At 40.3% G+C, this 23874-nt stretch overlaps 1 protein-coding gene across 1 annotated transcript in view; it reads right to left on the bottom strand.

Moving 5' to 3' along the window:
* Nucleotides 1-3447: 3447 nt before the first annotated feature.
* Nucleotides 3448-23874, bottom strand: part of TRAPPC12 (trafficking protein particle complex subunit 12) — a 185985-nt gene continuing 165558 nt past the window's right edge. The window contains exons 10-12 of the mRNA XM_089686734.1: nt 13946-14055; nt 11094-11181; nt 3448-3855 (exon numbers count right to left, since the gene is read on the bottom strand). Of these exons, the coding sequence (XP_089542860.1) occupies nt 3613-3855; nt 11094-11181; nt 13946-14055 (441 nt within the window). The 3' untranslated portion in view covers nt 3448-3612. The remainder of the gene's footprint in view (nt 3856-11093; nt 11182-13945; nt 14056-23874) is intronic.

The following is a 23874-nucleotide window of genomic DNA, read 5'->3' as shown; positions in this document are numbered from 1 at the left end:
CCTTGGCCTTCATGATGCTTTTTGTTAACTAATGTTCTCTAACAAACTCTATTTACTAATTAGGTGACTTCTGATGGCAATTGGTTCCACTAGATTTTAGTTAGAGGTATCAGAGTAAAAGTCTCGACAACCTTAGCAGCTGTAGGTTTGTACTCCTCAATGAACTACCATGGCACTGTGAAGCACCTTGATAGTTCATTCATTCTTCCTCTCAGTATATCTGCTTGCTAGTATATCCCGTACGGGCAAGCAGATATACTGACAAACCTGCATGGCATCAGCGATCTACTGGACGCTGGTGCAATTCTTAACAGGCTCCTGCAGATAAAAATAATAAATGCACATTTTTGTACCTGCAAAAAATGTGCATTTATTATTTTTTACTAAAAGGTGAACTTATCTTTTAAAAAAACAAAACAAAAATCAAGCATTGCAATGATTTGTAACAATACACTGCAGCACACATGTACAACACACAGCAGTATGCACAAGCTTGTGCATTGTAACGTGCACACACATTCGTATGTGCATTATTTTAGGATATCCCATTCATTTAAATGGGAGATCTATAAATATGTTTTTAAGTGCAGTGTACCACAACACAAGGTGATTAGGTACCATGCATAATGGAGAGCTGCAGTTCTTGTGCCGAAGAAAGGTGTACTGTGGTGCCAACAATAGGGCCTCACATGCACACAGGACGATTTAAAAACGCTCCTGTTCTTGGTAGCAGTATTTTGTCAGAAAAAACGCCTGCTGCTTGTAAAAGTGCCTAACGCTTTTACAAGTGTTTAGGCGCATTTATAGACATCAAGTGCTTGGGTGTTTATTCATTTCATTGGCCAGAATAATAATTTATTCTGCCCATTGAAATGAATTAACGCTCAAGAGCTAAACACGCCTAGAACGTAGGAGCATTTACACGCATCAAGCGTTTCTTCTGCCAAAACGCTGCTGCTCCTGGACGCACTGACAGTGTTTTTTTTTTTTTTTAAGGGTCCTAAGAGCTCCTGCCACTAAAAGCTTCTAAAAGTCTGTGTGCATGGACACATAAGATAACATGGAGGGAAATTTGGAAGCTGTAAAAAATAAAAAATGCCTGACACCCCTAAAAGTGGCTGCAAAAATGCCCTGTGTGCATGAGGCCTAAATGGCACCACAGCACACCCACAAGAACATGCATTTTCGGGCCTTGCGACAATGAACTTGATATTGATGTGAACCAGGATGTATTTCGGGTTTATTTTAAATAACTTAAACATATTTTTTTCAAATTAACATTACTGTATGAACAGTCCTCTGGACTCTTTTGAGCTAGAGAAAGCATGAAGACACCGAATCCCCAATCTCATCCTCTGCAGCCCATCACATACTACTGAACAACAAGTGATTCCTGCAGAACACTACCTGTTCACTGACACTAGGAATAGATAGATGTACATGCCATTCATGGCTATAATCTCTTCAGTTATGAATGAACAATGGAGTGCTCAGCATGTTCATTCAAGAAAATCAAAGCCTTGGTAAATATGAGAAATATTTACTGATCCTCCACTTGCCATTATGAAGGACTCCTTCCCACTTGGGAAACCACAGTCTTCTCCCTTCTGCAGCTTGCTGTCTCTGCTGGTACAGGGGAAATGGAGGACAGGCACGCAGGTAACAATGCATTGTGCAGGGGAGAGGATTGTGAGCGCACTGTAGAGAGGATCTGTCACAAATTGCAGGTGGCAGTAGCAGTCACATTTTACTATGAATGTACTGTATTATTGAGAAGTGTCTAGGGGACTCTTCTGCTGTGCGTGGCTGTGGAGGTAAATGTATAGCAGAGTGAGGAATACAGCTGTAATGTATACTGAACTGGTCAGCTACAAGGGGTTCTGATATGCCTTGTCCTAAGTTGCTGGAAGCTAAAGAGGATATAGAAAAAAAAGTACAGTAGCACAGCATGCATGGCACCCCAACACATGAACACATGTCTAGAATATACCGCAATGTATGATGTGGGTTGTGATGCACTGCAAAAATGTGCAACAGGACCTACATTTTCATAGCCCATTCATTTTTAATAGGTTACCTAATGCAGTGGCACATTGTGTTCAGGAAAACACCACGACAGGTCCAAAAATATGTATTTCTTACAATACACTATATTTTACCTATACTATACTTTGAATAAATCTTGTACTAAAAGGATAAAGGGGCTGCCATCTCCGAACTTTCCTTCCACAAAAGCTAGTTCCTTGGCTATCTTTGGTTTTAATACTACCAGACACTGATCTGACTACTGGTTTAAGTTCAGTGACTCAAAAGTCACTGAAGGTCAGCATGACAGCCAGGAAACTAGTGTTTTTAAAGGGGAAGGTCAGAAATTGCAGCTTCCATACTTCTTTAGTATAGACTTCCTTGTATGATGCCATTGTAACACTAGGAAACTTGGTGTTGAAGGCTGAATATCAGGTGTGAAATGAGATGAAGCTTCAAACGGAAAGAGTAATCTATAACTTGTCTCTTCCTTCAGTTGTTTTAACTTTTGCAGCTACCTGCCTTGTCACAGAAACATTTTTTTCCTATTAGGAAGAGGGCCAGTCATACAGAAGTTCCATGTTCAAAAAATGGGAACGTCTTACACTGTGCCTCAGGAGTGTCTTAGCTTACCTCCTGCCAGTTGGCTATCTCAGAGCAGTAAAAAGAGTGTCTGGGGTCTGCTGGCAGACTCGGAGATGCTTGGCCCATTTCAGTGCTTTGTATGCCGTGTTGGCCTTTGGACTACATAGCGATCACTGGCTCTTTCACGTTACATCTTTAACACTCTACATTTGTTTGGGACCTTTTGAAGGCGTTCTGGATAGGCTGAGGAATAGTTTATTGTCTTATGTGTATAATCTTCAAGTAAGGTTCCTATGATTACATTTCAGTACAATTGCCAGGAAAACTCATTGGAACCCCAGAAACATGAAGAGGCTTCATGATCACTGTGAAGCAGATGACTAGTAGAGTTCCTATATAGATATACTTTAACCAACCTACAATTTCACATTTACAGTGAGAAAAAGGACATCTTACCTGTTGACTGGCCCCTGATTTTATTCTTGTATAGAGCTGGCTGCCAAGTATGTAAATCTCTGAGGTTGCACTGCACTCTTTTTTTCAGGTAGAATGTAATCAAGGGCCTGCAGTCCCACCTTGAAGTCCTGTAGAAAGCTTGCTGAATCTAACTCCAACAGGCAATACACATTTGTGTGGGTATGAGACTTATTACTCCTCTCAACTGAACCTCCTAGCACTGATATAACATACATAAAAAAAAAAGAAGCAGCATTGTTCAACTGCAGAAGGTGCTGCAAGTTGACAGGTTCTCTTTAACATATCCCACTAAATAGCATGACACATAGATCATATTATAATCAGTATCATGTGGTACAAAAAAGACTCTGAAAAATCAGATAATATCTATTGTTTATTGGACAAAGTACATAGCATAGACAAATTTCAATCCCATTATCCTATTTAACCTGGGAATTTACATTTTCCAGCAGTAATATATACACAGGAAGGACTTTTTTTCCTTGCAGTCTTTTCTCAGTGTGAGGAGATGTAGCAGCAGCAGAATTATAGCAGCTTCAGACACTGAGTGTTAAAGCTGTCACCTTCCTTGACAGCTACCGCCTCCAGCAGGGCTTGCTTCTTCTGCATACTGCGTGAGGACTCCAGCTCATACATAGTTGTCAAATTGAAGAGAACGCTTTCGTGAAGATAGTGTTTGGGATCCTGCTGAACCAATCCTTCCAGATGCCTGAGGGAATCCTTTAATTTGCCCAAATAAAGCAGGCAAACGGCTGCATTGTTATTTGCCTGGGAAAAAAAACAGTTTTGGGAATGAGGTGGAACAATAAAGCAGAGATCGATAACCTCATCAATGTGCTCACTGCGGCACAGCGCCACACGGCTTTGCTGCATTCTTAAACCAAGCAACGCTGTGGAATCTGATCAACCTGTATTAATGTTTGAGGAGCACCATTCCTGTTCACCACTGGTAACTCTATACAGCATAGGAGAAGCTATGTTTGCTCATTACACACCCAAAATATGATAGATACACATGCACACACACACACAAACAGTTCCTTCTGCTTCTGCAGTCTGCTTTTCAATTCTTCAATGCAAGGCTATAGATCTGTGCAGATTAACTGAAAACAGTACACTGTGTGACCTATCCAGTAACTGATGCTTTCTTATCCGCTACCAAGTAACAGCGGGGACTGACTGTGCTGCACTCCCTAATATACAGGTAGCTAACAATGGGAGTACTCAAAACATAACTAAAGCAGATGTAAACCCTAAGGGACCTTTCACAGGGGTGCCTTCTATCCAGATCAGCAGGGGATCTGTCCATTGATCCCCTGCTGATTGGAGCAGAGTGGGGCAGATGACAGGTCTGTGTTTGCTTAGTTTATGCAGAGTGGACATGACAAAGCCCAATCTGTCCTATGGGTGGCTGGAGTAAACGGACTCTATTGTCCATTTATACCCAACTGCTTCTGATCCAGTCAGCCCAAACAGAAGGGGACATAGTAATCCTCCATTGTTGTTAGCTGGTCTCATTGGACCTGGAGGTAGGCGAGTGTGAACAGACAAGTCCTTTTACACCAGCCAATCCATAGGAATGCATGGACCTTCTGATCAGTTAAGCCTGAAAAACTGACAGGCAGACCGGATCGGATCCTCTGTGTGAAAGGGCCCTAACTGACATTTAATCTGTTGAAGCACTGTATAGCAAAAACTTCTATTTTCTTTGTAATAAAATACGTTTTCAGCTTTTCTTTTTATCCTTTGTTGTATCTCAGCACTGCTGATCTCATTCAGCCTATTTGCAGGCACTTGCTGTCTGCATGCATGCACTACAGGGATAGTGGTGTACCATTTTACCATTTCTAAGAGCCTGTTTTCTGACTGACAAGAGTGGATCATGCCAGTGCAATGTTCTTGGCATGGCCACTTGTAGTCTCCAATGTAAGAATGTGTGACAGGTTAACGTTTAAAGGTTGGCTTCAGTACTGTGTGCTAATGTCTGGTAAAAGGAGTTGTGTATTCTGCATTCCATGCTAACACAAGCAGTTTTTATTTAATGAGTTGCTGTGCCATTCATTTAAAATCAATCAAGAAATACATAGGCCTGCACCACACCCACACTGCAGTGTACCACAATGCATTGTGGTGTTCTACATTAAAAACACGTGCGGATCCAGGTTTTCATATGTTGCTGTGCATTCATTTGAAATGGGTTGCCTTAAAGCAAACCTTCAGTGAAAACAAAATAAAACATTTATAGCACATTAAAAGATGAAGTAAACAAGGCAGCTTTTGCTGCAATACTGTCCTTCAATTCAAAGAGCCCCCCTGCAGTACACCAGTATATTTTCAATCTGCCCAAGAAATCATGCTCCTAAGCCTGTGACTGGGTAGTGAAGGAGACGCAGACTAATGAGCTCATATCTCCTCCATTCTTTTCTTTCCTTCTATCAGCATGCTCCTTGCCAGAGCATGAACCGTTTGGCTCTTTGGGCTTCTGTTGCTCTTCCAGTCAGAGCTCTGTTGTACTGAAGGCCGACACCAAGTCAAATTCAGGTACTTACACTGCTAGTGTTTAATGATGTATTAATGAATGTAGAACTACGTTCATTTCTATCATTGATATACGCCCAGAGATCAGTATTAATTCAGTATATGTGAGTTTGAAAGTAACAAGTGTAAGTAAACAGAAGGGAAAATAAAATGCGTTATTTATTTTAATTGGTGCCTCAATGCACACATACAGTAAACAAAACTGTACCAGCACTATGCAAAGTCCCCTTCCCCCCAATGGTTCAAAGGTGTGAAAGAGCCCTCAGCTTGGAAATACACCGGTTTTAAAAAAGATTTTGAAAAGCCCTAATTTTAACGGTGTGTATGTGGATTCTATCAACGTATAAGTAATATTAATATCTTAACCACTTTAGCCCCAAGCCATTTCTGGTACTTTTTGGTTACATTTTAAAATCAGTATTTTTTGCTAGAAAATGTCTTAGAACCCCAAACATAACATATTATTTTAAAGCAGAGGCCCTAGAGAATAAATTGGTGGGTTTTGCACTATTTTTTAAATGTCATACAGTATTTGCACAGCTGTTTTTCAAATGCAATTTTTTGGGAAAAAAATACACTTTTTAAAAATCGTTATTGCAAAAAAAAAAAACACAACACGTACCCAATTGTTTTGTAAAATATAAAAGATGATGTTACGCCGAGTAAATAGATACCAAACATGTCACGCTTTAAAATTGCGCACACTTCATAGGCGATGCTTTAAACGCCTTTACGTGTTACCACTTTAGATTTACAGAGGAGATCTAGTGCTAGAATTACTGCCCATGATCTGATGATCGCGGCAATACCTTACATGTGTGGGACGATCGCTGTTTGCGTGTGTGTTTGATGCATGTGCTTGCCTTTGCACACAAGCACGGGAGGCGGGGGCACTTTAATTTTTTTTTAATTATTAATTTTTTTTCCCATTATTTAATTATTATTATTTTTTTAAACACTGTCAGTGTAAATATTTTTTGGATCACTTTTATTGCTGTCACAAGGAGTAAACATCCCCTGTGACAGCAATAGACACGACAGATATTTTTACTGATGGGGGTATCTGGGGTCTATGAGACCCCAAATCCCTCCTCAGCACTTGAAAGCATTCAAGACACCAAGATCAGTGCTTTTGAATGGTTTCAGATTTTTAAAAATGGCACCAAAAGTTTCCGAGTAAACCGGAAGTGATATCAAGTCTTCGCTTCCGGTTGATGTCTGGCCAGCAGGCATATGTGGCGGTTGGTCGCTCGAGTCTCCCGGTTGGACGGGAGATCCAGAGAGAGTGGTGGGGGGCAGTATTGCTAGTACAAGAGAGAAGACTGCTGCTCTAAAAAACAGTACCGGCGTGATGCCAGTCCAAAGATCGTTACTCAAGATGGCAGACAACAGTGTTTGTGCGTGCATGGAAAAGTGTGTGCTGATGAAGTTTCTTGTGAATGAAGGAGTAAAACCCGCGGATATCTACAGAAGACTTTAAACACAATACGGTGATGAGACGCTCTGCTGCAGTAAAACATTTGAATGGTGTATACATTTCAAAGATGGCTGTACATCCATCAGTGACCATCCTGGCTGTGGTGGTTCCCAGTCCACAGCAGTCATCCCTGTGAACATTAAGCGCGTGGATAATTGATTCATAACCTGTTGTGAAATTGCATAAGAGACGCATCTTTCTATAGGAACGGTCAACACAATCATTCATGAAGTAAGGCAGGTTTGTCCTAGGATGCCCTAGGAAGGATGATTCAGGTATACTGACAAATCTTTATATGCTGAAGCTTTCCAGGCATTAGTAAAATGCTGGGATAAGTGCATAAATGTAGCAGGGGAGTATTTAAAAAAATAAATGCAGTTTCCACTCGAAATTTGTTTTATTATATAAACTCAAAAGTCCTGGTTTGACTTAAACTTTGTGTGTATATATATATATATATATATATATATATATATATATATATATATATATATATATATATATACATATATATATATACACACACACACACACACACACACATATATATACACACACACCCACAGTAATATAAAAACCAGGCAAGGATCTGCACTCTCTCTCATCGCAGATGCTTCCCACTTGCACTTGTCTTTTAGAGCAAGCCTTAGGGACAGTCCTCGGTTTCACAATTGAAAACAAAATAGTGGAGATAGGTTAAATCTCGGTTGGATTTTGTAGCTGTGTCCCCACTGGGAGGATCTGCTATACCTTCTTGCTTCCCGTGTCACTGAAATATATCTCCCTTGCAGCTAGACAGCAATATAAATCTGATAAGAGATTTATTTTCTAGGAATATATGCATACAGATAGAGAAGAAAAGTTAAAAAGGTGAAAAGGCAAACAGAAAGAATAGACTAACAGACAAGGCAGGAAGCAAAAGATGGACAGATAGAAAGGATAGTAAAACGTAGGACAGGCAGATACAGTACATAAATGATGAAAACTAATGGGCTTGGTTGTGACAACAAATATTCACCACTAGATGGAGCTAGATGAGCTGGGAATACAACTCTATACATTGCCCAATGCAGCATTTGCTTCTTGTGCATATTAGGAGCGTAGACAGACCCAAAATTTCTCTGTGGAATTTGGTGACATTTCCAAAAAATGTTCCATCTAAGGATGGCGCGTTATTAAAAAAGAAAAAAAAAAAAAAGAAAAAAAAAATTGAGGCTAGAAAAATAGCACTATGTCTAAAAGTATGTCCTACTTCTGTATATGTCAATGTAATTAAAGCAGAAGCACTCCATCTACATATAACCCTGAGTGGAAGGCTCTTTTGCAGGAACAGAGTTGAACAGAACTGAGCTCCAGCGTGATGCTAATCAGATGTAAGTTTGATAAATTATACACTACAGACACTCCTCTCTGTACTTCTACTAGGACTGGAAAATGCATTTCAATGGCTTCTCCACTCTCCACTCTATGTTTTATTCACATTTTTCTTACAAGTCAATGTTTTAATGCAAGAGACTGCCAGTCTAGAACATTCCGTTACCCTGAATGATCATGTCATATGGATATGAAAGGAAACTTCTCTTACCTGAAAATGATACTTTTAGACCTGAAAGCCAAAAAGTGGTGTATGATGGGAGTTGTACTTCAACGCCATCACTAGGAAATTTGCAGGAAAATAACTGCCTCAAAGTTTCTATAAGCACTTTAACTGCCCATACATTTTTTTTCCCAACCAGAGGACTGACTTAACCCCATTCACACACTCAATGTAGACAGGGGGAATCTTCCCTACTGGGCTTTTACAGTGGATATCAAAAGTCTACACACCCCTGTTAAAATGTCAGGTTTCTGTGATGTAAAAAAATTAGACAAAGATAAATCATTTGAGAACTTTTTCCACCTTTAATGAAACCTATAAACTGTACAACTCAGTTAAACAATCTTTTAGGTGGAGGGAAGTAAAAATAAAAAACTAAAACCTAAACTAATACTTAGTTGAAGCACCTTTTGATTTTATTCCAGCACTCAGTCTTTTTGGGTATGAGTCTATCAGCATGGCATAACTTGACTTGGCAATATTTGCCCACTCTTCCTTACAAAAACACTCCAAATCTGTCAGATTGCGAGGACATCGCCTGTGCACAGCCCTCTTCAGATCACTCCACAGATTTTCGATCAGATTCAGGTCTGGGCTCTGGCTGCGCCATTACAAAACTTTAATCTTCTTCTGGTGAAGCCGTTCCTTTGATGATTTGGATGTATGCTTTGGGTCGTTGTCATGCTGAAAGATGAAGTTCCTCTTCATGTTCAGCTTTCTAGCAGAAGCCTGAAGATTTTGTGCCAATATTGACTGGTATTTGGAACTGTTCATAATTCCCTCTACCTTGACTAAGGCCCCAGTTTCAGCTGAAGAAAAACAGCCCCAAAGCATGATGCTGCCACCACCATGCTTCACTGTGGGTATGGTGTTCTTTTGGTCATGTGCAGTGTTTTTTTGCACCAAACATATCTTTTGGAATTATGGCCAAAAAGTTAAACCTTTGTTTCCTCAGACCATAACACATTTTCCACATGCTTTTGGGAGTCTTCAGATGTGTTTTTGCAAAATTTAGCCGGGCTTGGATGTTTTTTTTCGTAAGAAAAGGCTTCCATCTTGCCACTCTACACCATAGCCCAGACATATGAAGAATACGGGAGATCGTTGTCACATGTACCACACAGCCAGTACTTGCCAGATATTTCTGCAGCTCCTTTAATGTTGCTGTAGGCCTCTTGGCAGCCTCCCAGACCAGTTTTCTTCTCGTCTTTTCATCGATTTTGGAGGGATGTCCAGTTCTTGGTAATGTCACTATTGCTCCATATTTTCTACACATGATGATGACTGTCTTCACTGTGTTCCATGATACAGTATATCTAATGCCTTGGAAATTCTTTTGTACCCTTCTCCTGACTGATACCTTTTAACAATGAGATCCCTCTGATGCTTTGGAAGCTCTCTGCGGACCATGGCTTTTGCTGTAGGATGCGACTAAGAAAATGTCAGGAAAGACCTACTAGAACACCTGAAGTTTATTGGGGATTAATCAGAGGCACTTTAAACGTTGGCAGGTGTGTACTGACTCCTATTTAACATGAATTTGAATGTGATTGCTGAATTCTGAACACAGCTACATCCCCAGTTATGAGAGGGTGTGCACATTTATGCAACCACATTATTTTAGTTTTTCATGTTCCCCCCCCCCCCAAACAATTTCAGTTTGTTTTTCAATTGAGTTGTACAGTTTATAGGTCACATTAAAAGGTGAAAAAAGTTCTGAAATAATTTCTCTTTGTCTCATTTTTTTACATCACAGAAACCTAATATTTTAACAAGGGTGTGTACACTTTTTATATCTAATGTATATTCAAACAGCAGGCAGACTTCCCCACCATCAAAATACACTGATCAGTGCCACCAAGTATAGCTGACAGCAATGATCGAGCAGAGTTTTTCCAACAAGGTGGTTGTACAGAGGTAGATCTGTAGATCGACTTCTGTACAACCACCCTGTCCATACATGGAGAAAAATATGGACAGTCCTTGCTGAACTGTCCAGCTTCAATCGATGTATGCTCAGATTTAGATTCATTCACTGAACAGCAAAGTGCAGGGATCCATAAAATACAATAAAAAGAAAATCGTCTTTCCCTGAGAGATGCGATTGGTTGCTGTGGGTTATTACACTTTGCTCTTTATCAATGATCTTTACACCACTTTAAGACAAACCTGAACTTCACTTGGATTAGAATAAGTAACAGGCTTGCTTGATGGCACGCTCTTTCCAACCAATTTGATTGTCATTATGGATATACGCATCATTTTCTGAGCTAGATGCCTATTTAGGCAGCAGTTTATGCACGTTAAGCAGTCCAACTTCTCACTGCATGGAAGCACTCTATCAATATATCACCAGTTTTATGGACATTTTGCCTCAACAGCCCACAAGCTTACCACTGTGTTTGTAGGGTCCACCTTCAGCACCTCCGTGAAGAACCTGTGAGCTTCTGCAAAGTTATTCTGACCAAGGTGTAGGAAAGCCCTGAAAGATGAAGTGTTATATGAAGATAAACATGTTCTGTGGATGTACATTCCGAGCAATCTTATCAGCAATTTTAAAGGGCAACTGCACTTTCAGTTAATTATTTTTTAATAATCCCCCTAACCCCCTGAGTCCATCCCACCTGGGATTATACTTGCCTTCATCCCCCATCCAATGATCTGTGCTCCGACAAGATCCTGGCTGGGTCCTTATCCAACTACTTGCGTGCCACAGCCTCATTCATACCTGTGGGTAGGCTGATGGGGGCCAGCATGAATATGACTTACACCTAGGAAAGAATAGGGCTGTTGCAATACGAAAAAGGAGCCAGCCAGAAAAATTCAGACAGAAATCAGAGTGAAAGATAAGTATTATCTCAGGTGGGCTGCACTTAGAGGTTGAGGGGATATATTAAAAGACAATGTTCTCCAAAATTAGAAGACCTGCCAAACAGATGGCACCATAGATTTTCTGCTGTAACCTTTTTTTGGGCAAGGTTTACTTACCTGAAAGAAGCCCATGTAGCCCTTAATTAAAACATTCTAAGTGACAACCATTACAAGACATTGAAACAATAGGTGAAGTCACTGAGCCTCACTGCAAGATGAAAAACTAAGATTCTCAAATCTTGTTTGAAGATGCTCCAGCACTGTGCAGAAGTGCATTTTCATGGGATTTAGGATCCTCAGCTTTCCTGAATCTCATGACAAGGCTCAGCAATGTCACTCTCACCTAGACAATCCTCTCAAGAGCTAGGGTGTAAGTAAAGTATTTTTTACATTTTTCTTCCACTTGGCTTTCACTTCGTGTTTTTAATCAGATGGTGGAGGGCCTCCAGCTAAGCTGACTTTGCATTTTCATGAAAGGTCTGATTTAATCAGAAACCACTCCTCTGCAACTCCCTATAAAACCAAAGATTTGTCTTCCCTAATTTCAAGGCCAAGCCCTCCTTGCACTCCATCCTTCTATACAGAGATGGGACCATTACTAGGCACTTTCTTTGAACAGGGATGTGGCAGGTAGGAGGGGCACACTGCCAAAGTTGGGAAAGTCAATCCTTAAAGTGTTACTAAACCCACAACAGTAAAATCAGTCTGTATATGCAGTAAAACATGCTTGTTATACTCACTGTGGAACCTAAGGGGTTAATCCTCTACATTGTGTAAAAAGGCTGTTTGATCCTTTCTTCTCTGCCCCTTCTCTTGTTGAAATGACCACCAGATACAGACTGCATCTGTAGTCACATGCATATGCTCAGTTTGGTGTGTATTGCTAGAGGTTTTTTTTCTCTTGGGAGAGTGCATGTGATCAGCAGAGGACCAATCAGCATTGTCCAGACAGAGGGTCAGGACTTTCACATCCTCCTAGAGCAGAAAGAAAACTCCTCCTACAAGCTTTAACCAGTGCTTGCTGAAGTCACAAGACTGGTTTAGCTGCTAATGAGAAAAGATATTTAGCAGTTTGTATTTACTAAAATAATTGCACTTCCATGCTGTGTGTACTGTGGGAGACCAGATATAGTGAATACAGGGTCCTGGGTTTAGTATCACTTTAAGTAAATAAAGTGGAAATGGATTTAAAGGCATAGTTTACCTTTACCAAAAGCTGCCTATGCAGGTAAGAGGCATCTGTAGATAAAGGTCCTTCTCTGATACAACCCCCTCCTGCTTTCTCTCCTCGGATGTAGTGGCTCTGAGTTCAGTATTTGAGAGCTTATTCCTGTGATGGTGGAGGTGAACACTACAGAAGACCATACATTATACTAGAAAATTGCTCAATTCCCCCATCAACACAATCAGTGTTGATAGGGGTATCCCTTCTGCAGCGCTATTGTGTTCTGCTGACAGAACACAATGATCAGTGCTAGCAGCTATAGCCGCCAGCAGTATTTGAAAGGAAAAAAAACAGACAAGCTAGTTGTACTGAAGTTGATTGATGAATCAACTTCAGAACAACCAGCCTACCCGTAGATGGATCAAATCTCATCCGCTCCCTGCTGAACTGGCCGAGATTTGATCCATCTATGGCTGGCTTAACAGCTGGGAGTGTCTTAATGTCCTAGCAACAAGGCAGGATGGGATGGCAAGGGCATTATTCAAAGTTGCACAGTTTGTTTATATCTAGACACCTCTTATATGCAAAGGCAGTGTTTTTAGTAAAGGTGGACTATGCCTTTTAAATATATTCTAGTGTAACCCACACACTTACCTTTCATAATGTGTCTCTGATAACTGATAACAAATGGCACCTTTACAAATCATTCATAATGCAGAAATTGCTGGCACTTCCATGTGGAAATAACCAGCATTTTCCCTCTCTAAATCAATTCTTTAATTACAAACCTCACTAAACTGGCTCTTTTAAGGTATGTATAGAGAATGTTTCAGGACAAACAAAAAAAAAAGTTTTTGTTGTAATTTTATCTGGACAGCATCAGTATGATGTCAGGAGGGAGCAGAGACTACACATGAGCCGTTTTAGGAACAGATTTGTTTTTCTTCTTAAACGGCATTGAATGTGTAAGGTGGTATCCTGGACACTAGCAGTGCTGGAAGTACACTAAGCTGTATGGCATAATACACATGAGAATGTAGCAAAGTGTTTGCTTTGCATTGTATTTGTATATAACTAAAATGAACACAGGTCAGCACTGATCTATGCTGACATTGAAGTCCTCAATTAATTCAACAGCGAAGAGGATACAACACACAAAAAAAGAATTTTTAAAAGGATAAGCCAATAATAAATATGTCAAGGCGCTTACCGGTTCATCAAAACCATAATTTTCTTCTCTGGCTCATCTTTATTAACTAGATTCTGTATTACATTTTCAGCATCCTGAAAGTACTTCTCAGCAGTTTTTATGTCTCCAATCTAAAGAACAGAAAAGAAAAATATGTATTCTCCAATAAAAATGTATCATAGGCATAAAGAAGCATTCATGGGGTCAGACCTTTATTACACTGGACTGGGTGATAATCTAAAGCCTATTCGGCAACCCACATACAACTTGGGGGACCAAATGATCAGACTGGTTGGGAAGATACCTGATTGCTATAGTTCCCCCTGAGATATAGTCAGAACCCTTCTTCACCTAAAAGGGAACGCATATGTGACCAGAACATTCCTAATGTCTATGTCTTATTTACTAATGTCTATGAGCAGCTTAAAGCAGAACTAAACTACATCTGAGAACCACAACTGAAAATGCTATTTACTTCATTTTTATGTTCTAAACTCCCCCATCCATCCACATCTCCATACTTTATTTTGTTGAGAAATCACTTTGTAAAACACCCCTAGCATTTCTAGCCATGGCCACCTTGAGTAAGGCCAGATGATTCACATAGTTTGTTTCGTCATATAGTCCATCTGCCCTTAGCTCAGGCATGCAGGCAGGCAGGGGGATGTACTTAGTTGAGAAAGCTCTTTCTCCCCTACTGCAGATGAAAGAAAACAATGCTCATGAAGGCTCCTGGGATGTATGACATCATTTTTGCCTAAGCCAGAAACCAGGAAGCAACCGAAGAAAAAAAAAAGTTTAAAACAAGTAGATAGATATCCAATATACCCATTTACTAATGCTAGCAGCATAAGGATTATAAATATTTTTCTTATAGCATGGTATAAAATAATTATTATTTATAATTCTAGTATAAATATTTTTTTTTTAAAATAGCAGGTCATGCAATAAACATTAGTTTCTACATCTGTCTTTCAGAGTATATAGTTTATGATGTACATTGTAGGTATATGGAATTATGTGTATGCCATACACACTGATCTAGATGCCTGCAATGTTATGATGTGATATCTGAGGGACCTGCAACGTTAACCACATCTGTTTTGACGTGTATGTAAATTTAGGTGTTTTTCTTTTCCTTTTTTTGTACATGTTGTAAAAATGCACTAAAATGTATCAGATAAAAAAATGTTGATTGAGAGAGTTTAGTTCCGCGTTATCACTTCAAATGGTTATCTTATTGAGAAAAAAATGTATAAGTGGAGTAATCCACCCCATCAAGCCGTCACATTCTACTTTCATGGATGGCAGCTGAGTCAAACCGGGTTTGCTCTTATTTGTTAGACTAAATCTTCATATTTCTTTGTTTTGTTTTATATAATGAGCCTCGACTAATTAGTAACTGAACCAACATCACTAGGTGTGCAGGACAAGGACTGCTAGGCAAATTACTACAACCTCAACAACATGTATACAATATCACCATCTCCTCTTTTTAAAGCAGACATGAAATATGAACAAACCAAATCCCTCTATAGAGTGTACTTGTCTTAATTAAAAGCACTAAGTATCACTTCTGTCTGCTTCTTCATTCCTCTGCTATCAACATGAGTCACTTCTGACAAGTTTTCCTGACACCAAGAGAAAAATGGTGACAGGGAAGGAATCCTCCAGCAGATTGACAGTCTCAGCTCTGTTCCTGTGAAATGTGTGGAGGGGTGTGTGTCCCTTCCCTCCAATCAGCTCTCAGAGCTCTCCTCACTGAGCTCTGCAGAGTGTAATTTCAGCTCTTCGACCCATTTTCTAAACTCTCAGATAAGCTTTATAAATTCCACACTTTGAACGTATGTAGAGAAGAGAAGACGGCAGATCAACAGGTCCAACTTACGTAGGAGGATTTGTTTTATCTTTGTGTGTCATCTGTGTAGGCCAGTCACTTCACTGGGTATATGGAAGGGTTTACGACCACTTAAAAATTTGCATCCTATTCTACATGTGATTAATTGGGGTTTTATGCACTTTTTATTTAGTAGATGTTATAGACATATTGCCCCAGTCATAGCTGGATACTTTATGGTATATTTGGACTAGAACCATGTTTGTTTTTAACAGTTCCTATGTGTTACACGAGAGGGGTGTTTACACAGTCTTATTTTGATGGTTGTTTAGTTATTTTTATACAATATTTGTAATTTTATATATATATATTTGCAGTTTATCAATAACGCTTTGAAGTTACTTATTTATATGCAGTGGTGTGGACATTTTCCCAGGAACAACTGAAGTTGTAGCAACTATTGAATAAGCCCATTAGTGTGTTCTTTACACATATGAATCTGAGACCAGTCCTATGTATCCTGACTCTACTTGTCCTACGTAGTTATCAGAATGCAGAAGAAATTTCAAAGAGGTTGTAGTTTTCATGATAGATACAGACACCGGGAAGAAAACAGTTAATGTGATCTGGTGTGCCTTCATTTGCTGGTAAGCCAAATTACATAAGGAAGCTTAAAAGCGGCTTTCAGCTTCGATCATGTTAGTCAGAATTGGAAAACAGCAGGGGTGGTTCTTGCAGAACATCCGCAATTAATGAGGTAATAAGCAGCACGCAAACTTCTTCCACCTCCACCAGTCCTCTGAAAGTCATGAAATCCAGCCAATGGGAAACCACGAATAATGAAGTGCAAAATCACAAAGCCACTACTTATCTCCAGACATGGTAACAATATGAACTGCAGACAAGTATGAATGATCCTTTTCTATCCCATCCAATGAAACGCTGTCAAACTATCTGTGTCCCAGTATATTTCAGAAGATCACAAATACTGGTTACCCCAGTATTTAGGAGACACCCAAAAGTTAAGCATGCGGGGCCCAATCACTGTCTCCTGGGGACTTCAGCAGTGAGATGCAATGCTTTCTGGTTATGTTATTTCCCCATCTTGAATTTTGGGGTGTTCTTCTACACTTCTGGATACACCTACATCTCCAGCTACATACTGCATATTATAAATGTAATAGCCAGCTTAAGAAAAAAAGAAAAGAAAAAAGCAAACAAGCCTGGAAAATCAAGTGCACAATTTTTACCACCAGAGCCCCTGAGATAACCTTTTATACAATTTTTGCTCCTTCAGGTTCTTAAGGCTACTAACTAGATCCACTGTTGGATTTATTTTGGTCTGTGTCACTTCAATCTTAACCAATTGCCTACCGGGCACTTATACCCCCTTCTTTACCAGGCCAATTTTCAGCTTTTAGCGCTGTCGCACTTTGAATGACAATTGCGCGGTCATGCAAGATTGTACCCATATGAAATTTGTATCATTGTTTTCTCACCAATAGAGCTTTCTTTTGGTGGTATTTAATCGCCACTGGATGCTTTACTTTTTGTGCTATAAACAAAAAAATTGCAAAAAATTTGAAAAAAAAATTTTTTTTTGGTTTTTATTATAAAATTTTTCAAACAGGTAATTTTTCTCCTTCACTGATGTGCGTTGATGAGGCAGCACTGATGGGCACTGATAGGCGGCACTGATGGGCAGCACTAATGAGGTGTCACGGATAGGCAGCACTGATAGGTGGCACTGATAGACGGCACTGATAGACAGCACTGATAGGTGGCATTGACTCGCATCAATGCTGGGCACTGACTGGCGGCACTGCTAGGCATTGACTGGCGCAACTGCTGGGCACTGACTGGCAGCACTGCATTGATGGGCACTGGTGGGTGGCACTGATGGGCACAGGTGGGTGGCACTGCTGGGCACAGGTAGCTGGCATTGCTGGGCACAGGTAGGTGGCACTGCTGGGCACAGGTGGGTGCACTGCTGGGCACAGGTGGGTGCACTGCTGGGCACAGGTAGGTGGCACTGCTGAGTGGCACAGGTGGGCGCAACTGGTGGGTGGCACTGCTGGGCACTGATCATCAGTGCCCTGATGATCGGTGCCGATCCCTGCTCTGACAACTGCTGGTTCTCGGCAGTACTTTCCTCATGCTCTGACAGCGTGAGGAAAGTGCAGCCGAGAACCGGCAATTGCATTTCCCTGAGATCAGCGTGTCATTAGACACGGATGATCATGTGGTAAAAGGCCGCTGTGATTGGCCTTTTACTACATCACGTGATAAGCTGAGTCTGTAGGACACAGCGATCACGAAGATCACCGGGGGCACGCAGGAGAGCATGTTCTGGGAGGACGTCATATGACGCCCTCCCAGAACTGGCCGGCCGCAGTGTAGCCGTCATTCGGCTATCTGCAGTTGGCAAGTAGTTAATGACACTGACAAACACTAGAAATCCTAAAGCAGCATGCAAGCTGGACAAACAGTTCAGTACTTTCCTTCACAAACAGTTCTGGATGGGCAATTGCTCATAGGGAAAGAAATGAATGGTTTGAATGGCCCCTGTCACTTAAAGGACAAGTTCACCTTTGGGAACATGTAACATGTTTCACTTGTTTTTAGGCTGGAACATGTAACCTGTTCCTACTCCTGCAGCCACTGTCCTCTCCACTGACAGCTAGTGTGGGATCTTTCCCCTGCTAGCTGTCACTATATAAAAAGAAACACGGCTGCATCATTCATTCACAGAGTTCTGTGAGTGGGAAACTACAAGTACCGACAGACTTTGCGGCTGTTGGCCTGTATTTCTCAATAAACTACCACGGCATTGTTGAGCGCTGTGGTAGTTCATTGTCCTTTCCTGTCAGTGTGTATCTGCCTGCCCCTACGAGGTACGAGCAGACAGATACACTGACAAGTCTGCAGGAGTCCTGCATGGCACCCGTGATCAGCAGCAGCAATGCTGTACAGCCTCCAAGTAAAAAAAAATAATAAAAGGCACATTTTTTACCTGCAAAAAGATGTGCATTTATTATTTTTTTTTAAAAAGGCAAACTTATCCTTAAGGCTCCATGTACACGGGACACTTCTGAACAATGGAAACTGACTGCTGGAAAACGTAGGTTAAAAAAACGTCTGTTTTACCGTGTTTGCATACCGCGTTTATAAGCGTTTTTTTAAAGATAACCTCAGGAGACCTTCCAAAATGCCCAAAATGCACTGAAAAACAGTAAACAATTAACTATTTCAGACATTTTGTGAGAAATAGAGAGAACAGAAGCAGAGAGAGCAGTATTTGTTGAGATTAGTGGTCTTTTTTTTTGTGGTGTTTGGATGTGTTCCAGATCATTTCTGTGCAGAAATTATTGCAGCAGTGTCTAACATATTTACTTTCAAAGTGTGGTGTACCAGGTCCATTTGAGTACCGGGAAAACGCTTTGCATGCATTTTTCATGATGAAAAAAGACACTGGACAGCATCTGGAAATGGAAGAGTTAAAAAAAATTCAAACAAAAACGCTTATAAACGCGGTTAGCCGTGTTTACAAGCATTTGAAACGCTGATAAAATCTACTCCTGAACGCAAGTTTTCTGCCTTCAAAAAAACTACTGTAAACTCAACTGCCTGTAAATGACAGAGTACATGGGCACATAGGAAAACATTAGGAAGAGTTCAGGGGCTGCTGAAAAAAACGTTGAACAGCTCCTGAGCGTCAGTTTATCAGATGCAGTGTACATGAGCCCTTAAGATGGAATAAGTATGGTTTGTATTAGAAAGGCAGTAGCCCTATTCAAAACTTTGTTAGATTTTGCTATATAAACGTGAACTCCATGAAAATGGCTAAACACACATACACTCACTAGCCACTTTATTATGTACACCTGTTCAATTGCCTGCTAACACAAATTGCTAATCAACCAGTCACATGGAAAAGCTCAATGCATTTAGGCATGTAAATGTGGTTTAGACAACTTACTGAAGTTCAAAACGAGCATCAGAATGGGGAAGAAAGGGGATTTAAGTGACTTTGAACATGGCATGGTTGTTGGTACCAGAAGGGCTGGTCTGAGTATTTAAAAAACTGCTGATTTACTGGGATTTTCATGGACAACCATCTCTAGGGTTTACAGAGAATGGTCCAAAAAAAGAGAAAATATCCACGAGCTGCAGTTGTGTGGATGAAAATGCCTTGTTGATGTCAGAGGAGAATGGGCAGACTGGTTGCTGCGACATTCAGATGGCAGGGTCAGAATTTGGCGTAAAGAACATGAAAGCATGGATCCATCCTACCTTGTATCAATGGTTCAGGCTGGTGGTGGTGTAATGGTGTGGGGGATATTTTCTTGGCATTAGCAAGGTGGACCTAATAAAGTGGCCAGTGAGTGTACATGGGAACTGTTCTACTTACCAAAGGATTTGTATTTCTGTGAATTAATTTCTGAGATTTACACAGCCTTACCAAACAGCACACCAAGACATTTAATGAATGTACATGGAGGTGTGCATACACATTAAAAAATAAATAAATTGCAGGCAAGCAGAAGAGGAGCTTGTATTGCAGAAGAAACACACATTGTCTGGCAATAAAAGCCTACCAGTAAAGTATTATAAGAAGCCTTTAATTCTGCTATTTTGTAACACCTTCCTGTCCTCAGCTTTTCACTACACAGTGAAGGAGAAGCAGCACAATAATGAGATTCATCTCTCAGTCATTCTGCTCTATCCCCCTCTCAGCATGTTACATGTTAGCATATGAGTGCTGCAGCACACCTAATTGACTCCCAGTCCTGTCCCTCCCTCTCCCAGTCTGAGCTTACTGTGCATGGATTACAAGATGCTAAGCAAATTCAGATACTTATGCTTGTGGCTTTCAAACATATTCATTTTTTCTAATTAAACATATACCTGCAGGAACTGTTTTTTTGCTTGAGTTCAGCTTCAAACATCATCAGTACAATATCTTTAGTTTAAAAGTAATTCACATCATCAGATCAGTAAAAGACATGCACCACTCAGATTCAGAGAATATAAAGAAAAATAAAAAGCAGATTGTATTTGTAGTTAAAAAAACAAAACCTTGTAAAGATCTATCCATCTGATCATGCTTGGACTGATAGCCATGGAATGTGACAGCATTCCCTGCCACAATGAACAATGTATCTATTACATGGCAGGACTTGTCAGCACACACATCTCACAATCTTATCTGGCTGAACCAGGCCACAAGAACAGATTGCATATTGTGTCTTCATCTGTTTCATATGACTGACAGATCAAGAGAACCTGGTGCCTACGAGAGGGATTTGGGGGAGGGGGGGGGTGAAAACGTGCCATTTATTGGATATAGGAGAGGGCACCAGTAATATCATTAGACACAAGGGGCATTTTTTAGTTATCCTAACAAAACAGGTTTTTAGTCTGCATATGATCTATAAAGAATGTACATGTTTTTCTTTATACTTCAGGTTTACATAATATCAGAACTTAAGAGATGGAGTAACTTAATGGGCTTCATTCATGAGTGAGATTAAAGGAGGCAACCATTACTGACCTCTCCTTTTGAGAATGCTAGCTCCCTGGCTGTCTTTCTGATGCTCTGAATATAATGCCGTCTCAAGTATAGTGATAATAAATTATGACACTCATTTAAAGATTGCTTGTTCCAGGTCTGTGACTCAAAAGTACACAAGTTGGGCGCAGCCAGGAAATTAGTATTTTGGCTGCAATGGCAGCCCCTGTACTTCTCTTATGACAGAGTCACATTAGGTGCCTGCAGGGTTTTATTGTCAAGCAATAGACCATCTATATTCTAGTATCTACAAAGCAAAAGTGTATCTGCCACCCATGCTCAGTGACTGCATTGTCTGAAAGGCTCATACAATCGTCAACCAATAAATCCACTAAGTACGAGTGAATAGTGACACCACCACCGATCTTACCTTGTCCTAGTGAATTCACAGACTGCAGTCTCTCAAACTGGTACAGTGCTTTCATTTTGAATGGGTTGCCGACACACAACACACATTTAATAAACATGGTGCAAGCATCTGTGTATTGTGCTTAGATTGTAAGCTCCATGGAGCAGGGCCCTCCTAACCCTCTTGCATTGAACTGTATTGTTGCTGTATTGTCTCCCTTTATATTGTAAATCGCTGATAAAAATGTTGGCGCTATATACAGTCATGTTCAAAATAATAGCAGTCAGACATCACTAACCTGATCAATCACTGTTTTTGGTAGAAATGATATTTCTACATGGCAAATAATTTACTAGCAGGTGTAGTAGAGTAATAGAAATCCAACAGACCCAACAGTCATGACATGCATGCTGCTGATTCTGTGTAATTGAATCACTAATTGAAAGGGGCATGTTCAAAATAATAGCAGTGTTGGAGTTCTATTAGTGAGGTCATTCATTCTTTGAAAAACAGGTGGCAATTATTGCCCTTATTTAAGGAAGGAAGGCAGCAAATGTTGTACATGCTGTTTACAGTGCATTTCTCTCTGAAATTCTGAGGAAAATGGGTCGTTCCAGACATTGTTCAGAAAAACAGCGTACCTTGATTAAAAAGTTGATTGGAGAGGGGAAAACATATAAAGAAATGCAGAAAATGATAGGCTGCTCAGCTAAAATGATTGCAAATGCTTTAAAATGGCAACCAAAACCTGAAAGACGTGGAAGAAAGCACAAAATTACCATTCGAATGGATAGAAGAATAGCCAAAATGGCAAGGACTCAGCCAACAATCAGCTCCAGGAAGATCAAAGAAGGTGTAAAGTTACCTGTTAGTACTGTTACAATTAGAAGACGCCTATGTGAAGCCGAGCTATCTGCAAGACGCCCCCGCAAAGTCCCACTGTTGAAAAAAAGACGAGGCTGAAGAGGTTACAATTTGTCAAAGAGCACATTGACTGGCCTAAAGAGAAATGGTGCAACATTTTGTGGACTGATGAAAGTAAGATTGTTCTTTTTGGGTCTAGTGGCCGGAGACAGTTTGTCAGACGACCCCCAACCACTGAATTCAAGCCACAGTACACTGTGAAGACAGTGAAGCATGGTTGCGCAAGCATCATGATATGGGGATGTTTCTCATACTACGGTGTTGGGCCTATTTATTGCCTACCAGGGATCATGGATCAGTTTGAATACATCAGAATACTTGAAGAGGTCATGCTGCCTTATGCTGAAGAGGAAATGCCCTTGAAATGGGGGTTCCAACAAGACAACAACCCCAAACACACCAGTAAACGTGCAACATCTTGGTTCCAGACCAACAAGATTGACGTTATGGAGTGGCCAGCCCAAATCCCCGGATCCTTAATCCAATAGGAAAACTTGTGGGGTGACATCAAAAATGCAGTTTGAGGCAAACCAAGAAATAGAGAAGAACTGTGGAATGTAGTCCAATCATCCTGGGCTGGAATACCTGTTCACAGGTGCCAGAAGTTGGTGGACTCCATGCAACACAGATGTACAGCAGTTCTCAGAAACAGTGCTTATACAACTAAATATTAATTAAGTGATTCAAAGGAAAGCAAAATCTTCAAACATTTTTCAGTTTATATAGTGAATGTTTGACTTTGTAAAAGAAGAATACAAACACTGCTATTTTTTTTTAACAGTCTAATATTCAGGAACAACACAAATTTGATATATTTTTCTTCATGTTTTTGATTTGGAATAGAATGTGTAGTGCTCCCAATGCATTTGTGTGTACGGAAATAAATGCTATTAAAAGGATTTTGAGCTTTATTCACTTTTTTCAACACACTGCTATTGTTTTGAACACAACTGTAAATCCTGTATAATAATTGTGCTGCATTACTTGAATTGGAATACCATTCAAAATGCATGGAACTATACTGTGTTTCATGCATTACTGCAATTTACTACAACACAATAACCTGAATGGACTCTAAGTCTGATTCAGTAAAGAGTGCAATGAGCAAAGGACCAAGAGCCAAGGCACAACTCATAGCAACCAATAGCATTTCACTTTACTGCAGCAAGAAAAGTACAAGACTGATTCTGATACATTGCTAAGAGAGGTACATGTTGCAGTGAAGTCTAGCAAAGCGATTCTAAGGCAGGGGGCCTCAAACTTTTTAA

Source organism: Staurois parvus, unplaced genomic scaffold, assembly GCF_062004578.1.
Source record: "Staurois parvus isolate SC_StPar_1 unplaced genomic scaffold, SC_StPar_1.0 ptg000409l, whole genome shotgun sequence".
Taxonomy (NCBI): domain Eukaryota; kingdom Metazoa; phylum Chordata; class Amphibia; order Anura; family Ranidae; genus Staurois; species Staurois parvus.
Note: the sequence above shows the minus strand (reverse complement) of the source record. Positions and strands in the feature narration are given on the sequence as shown.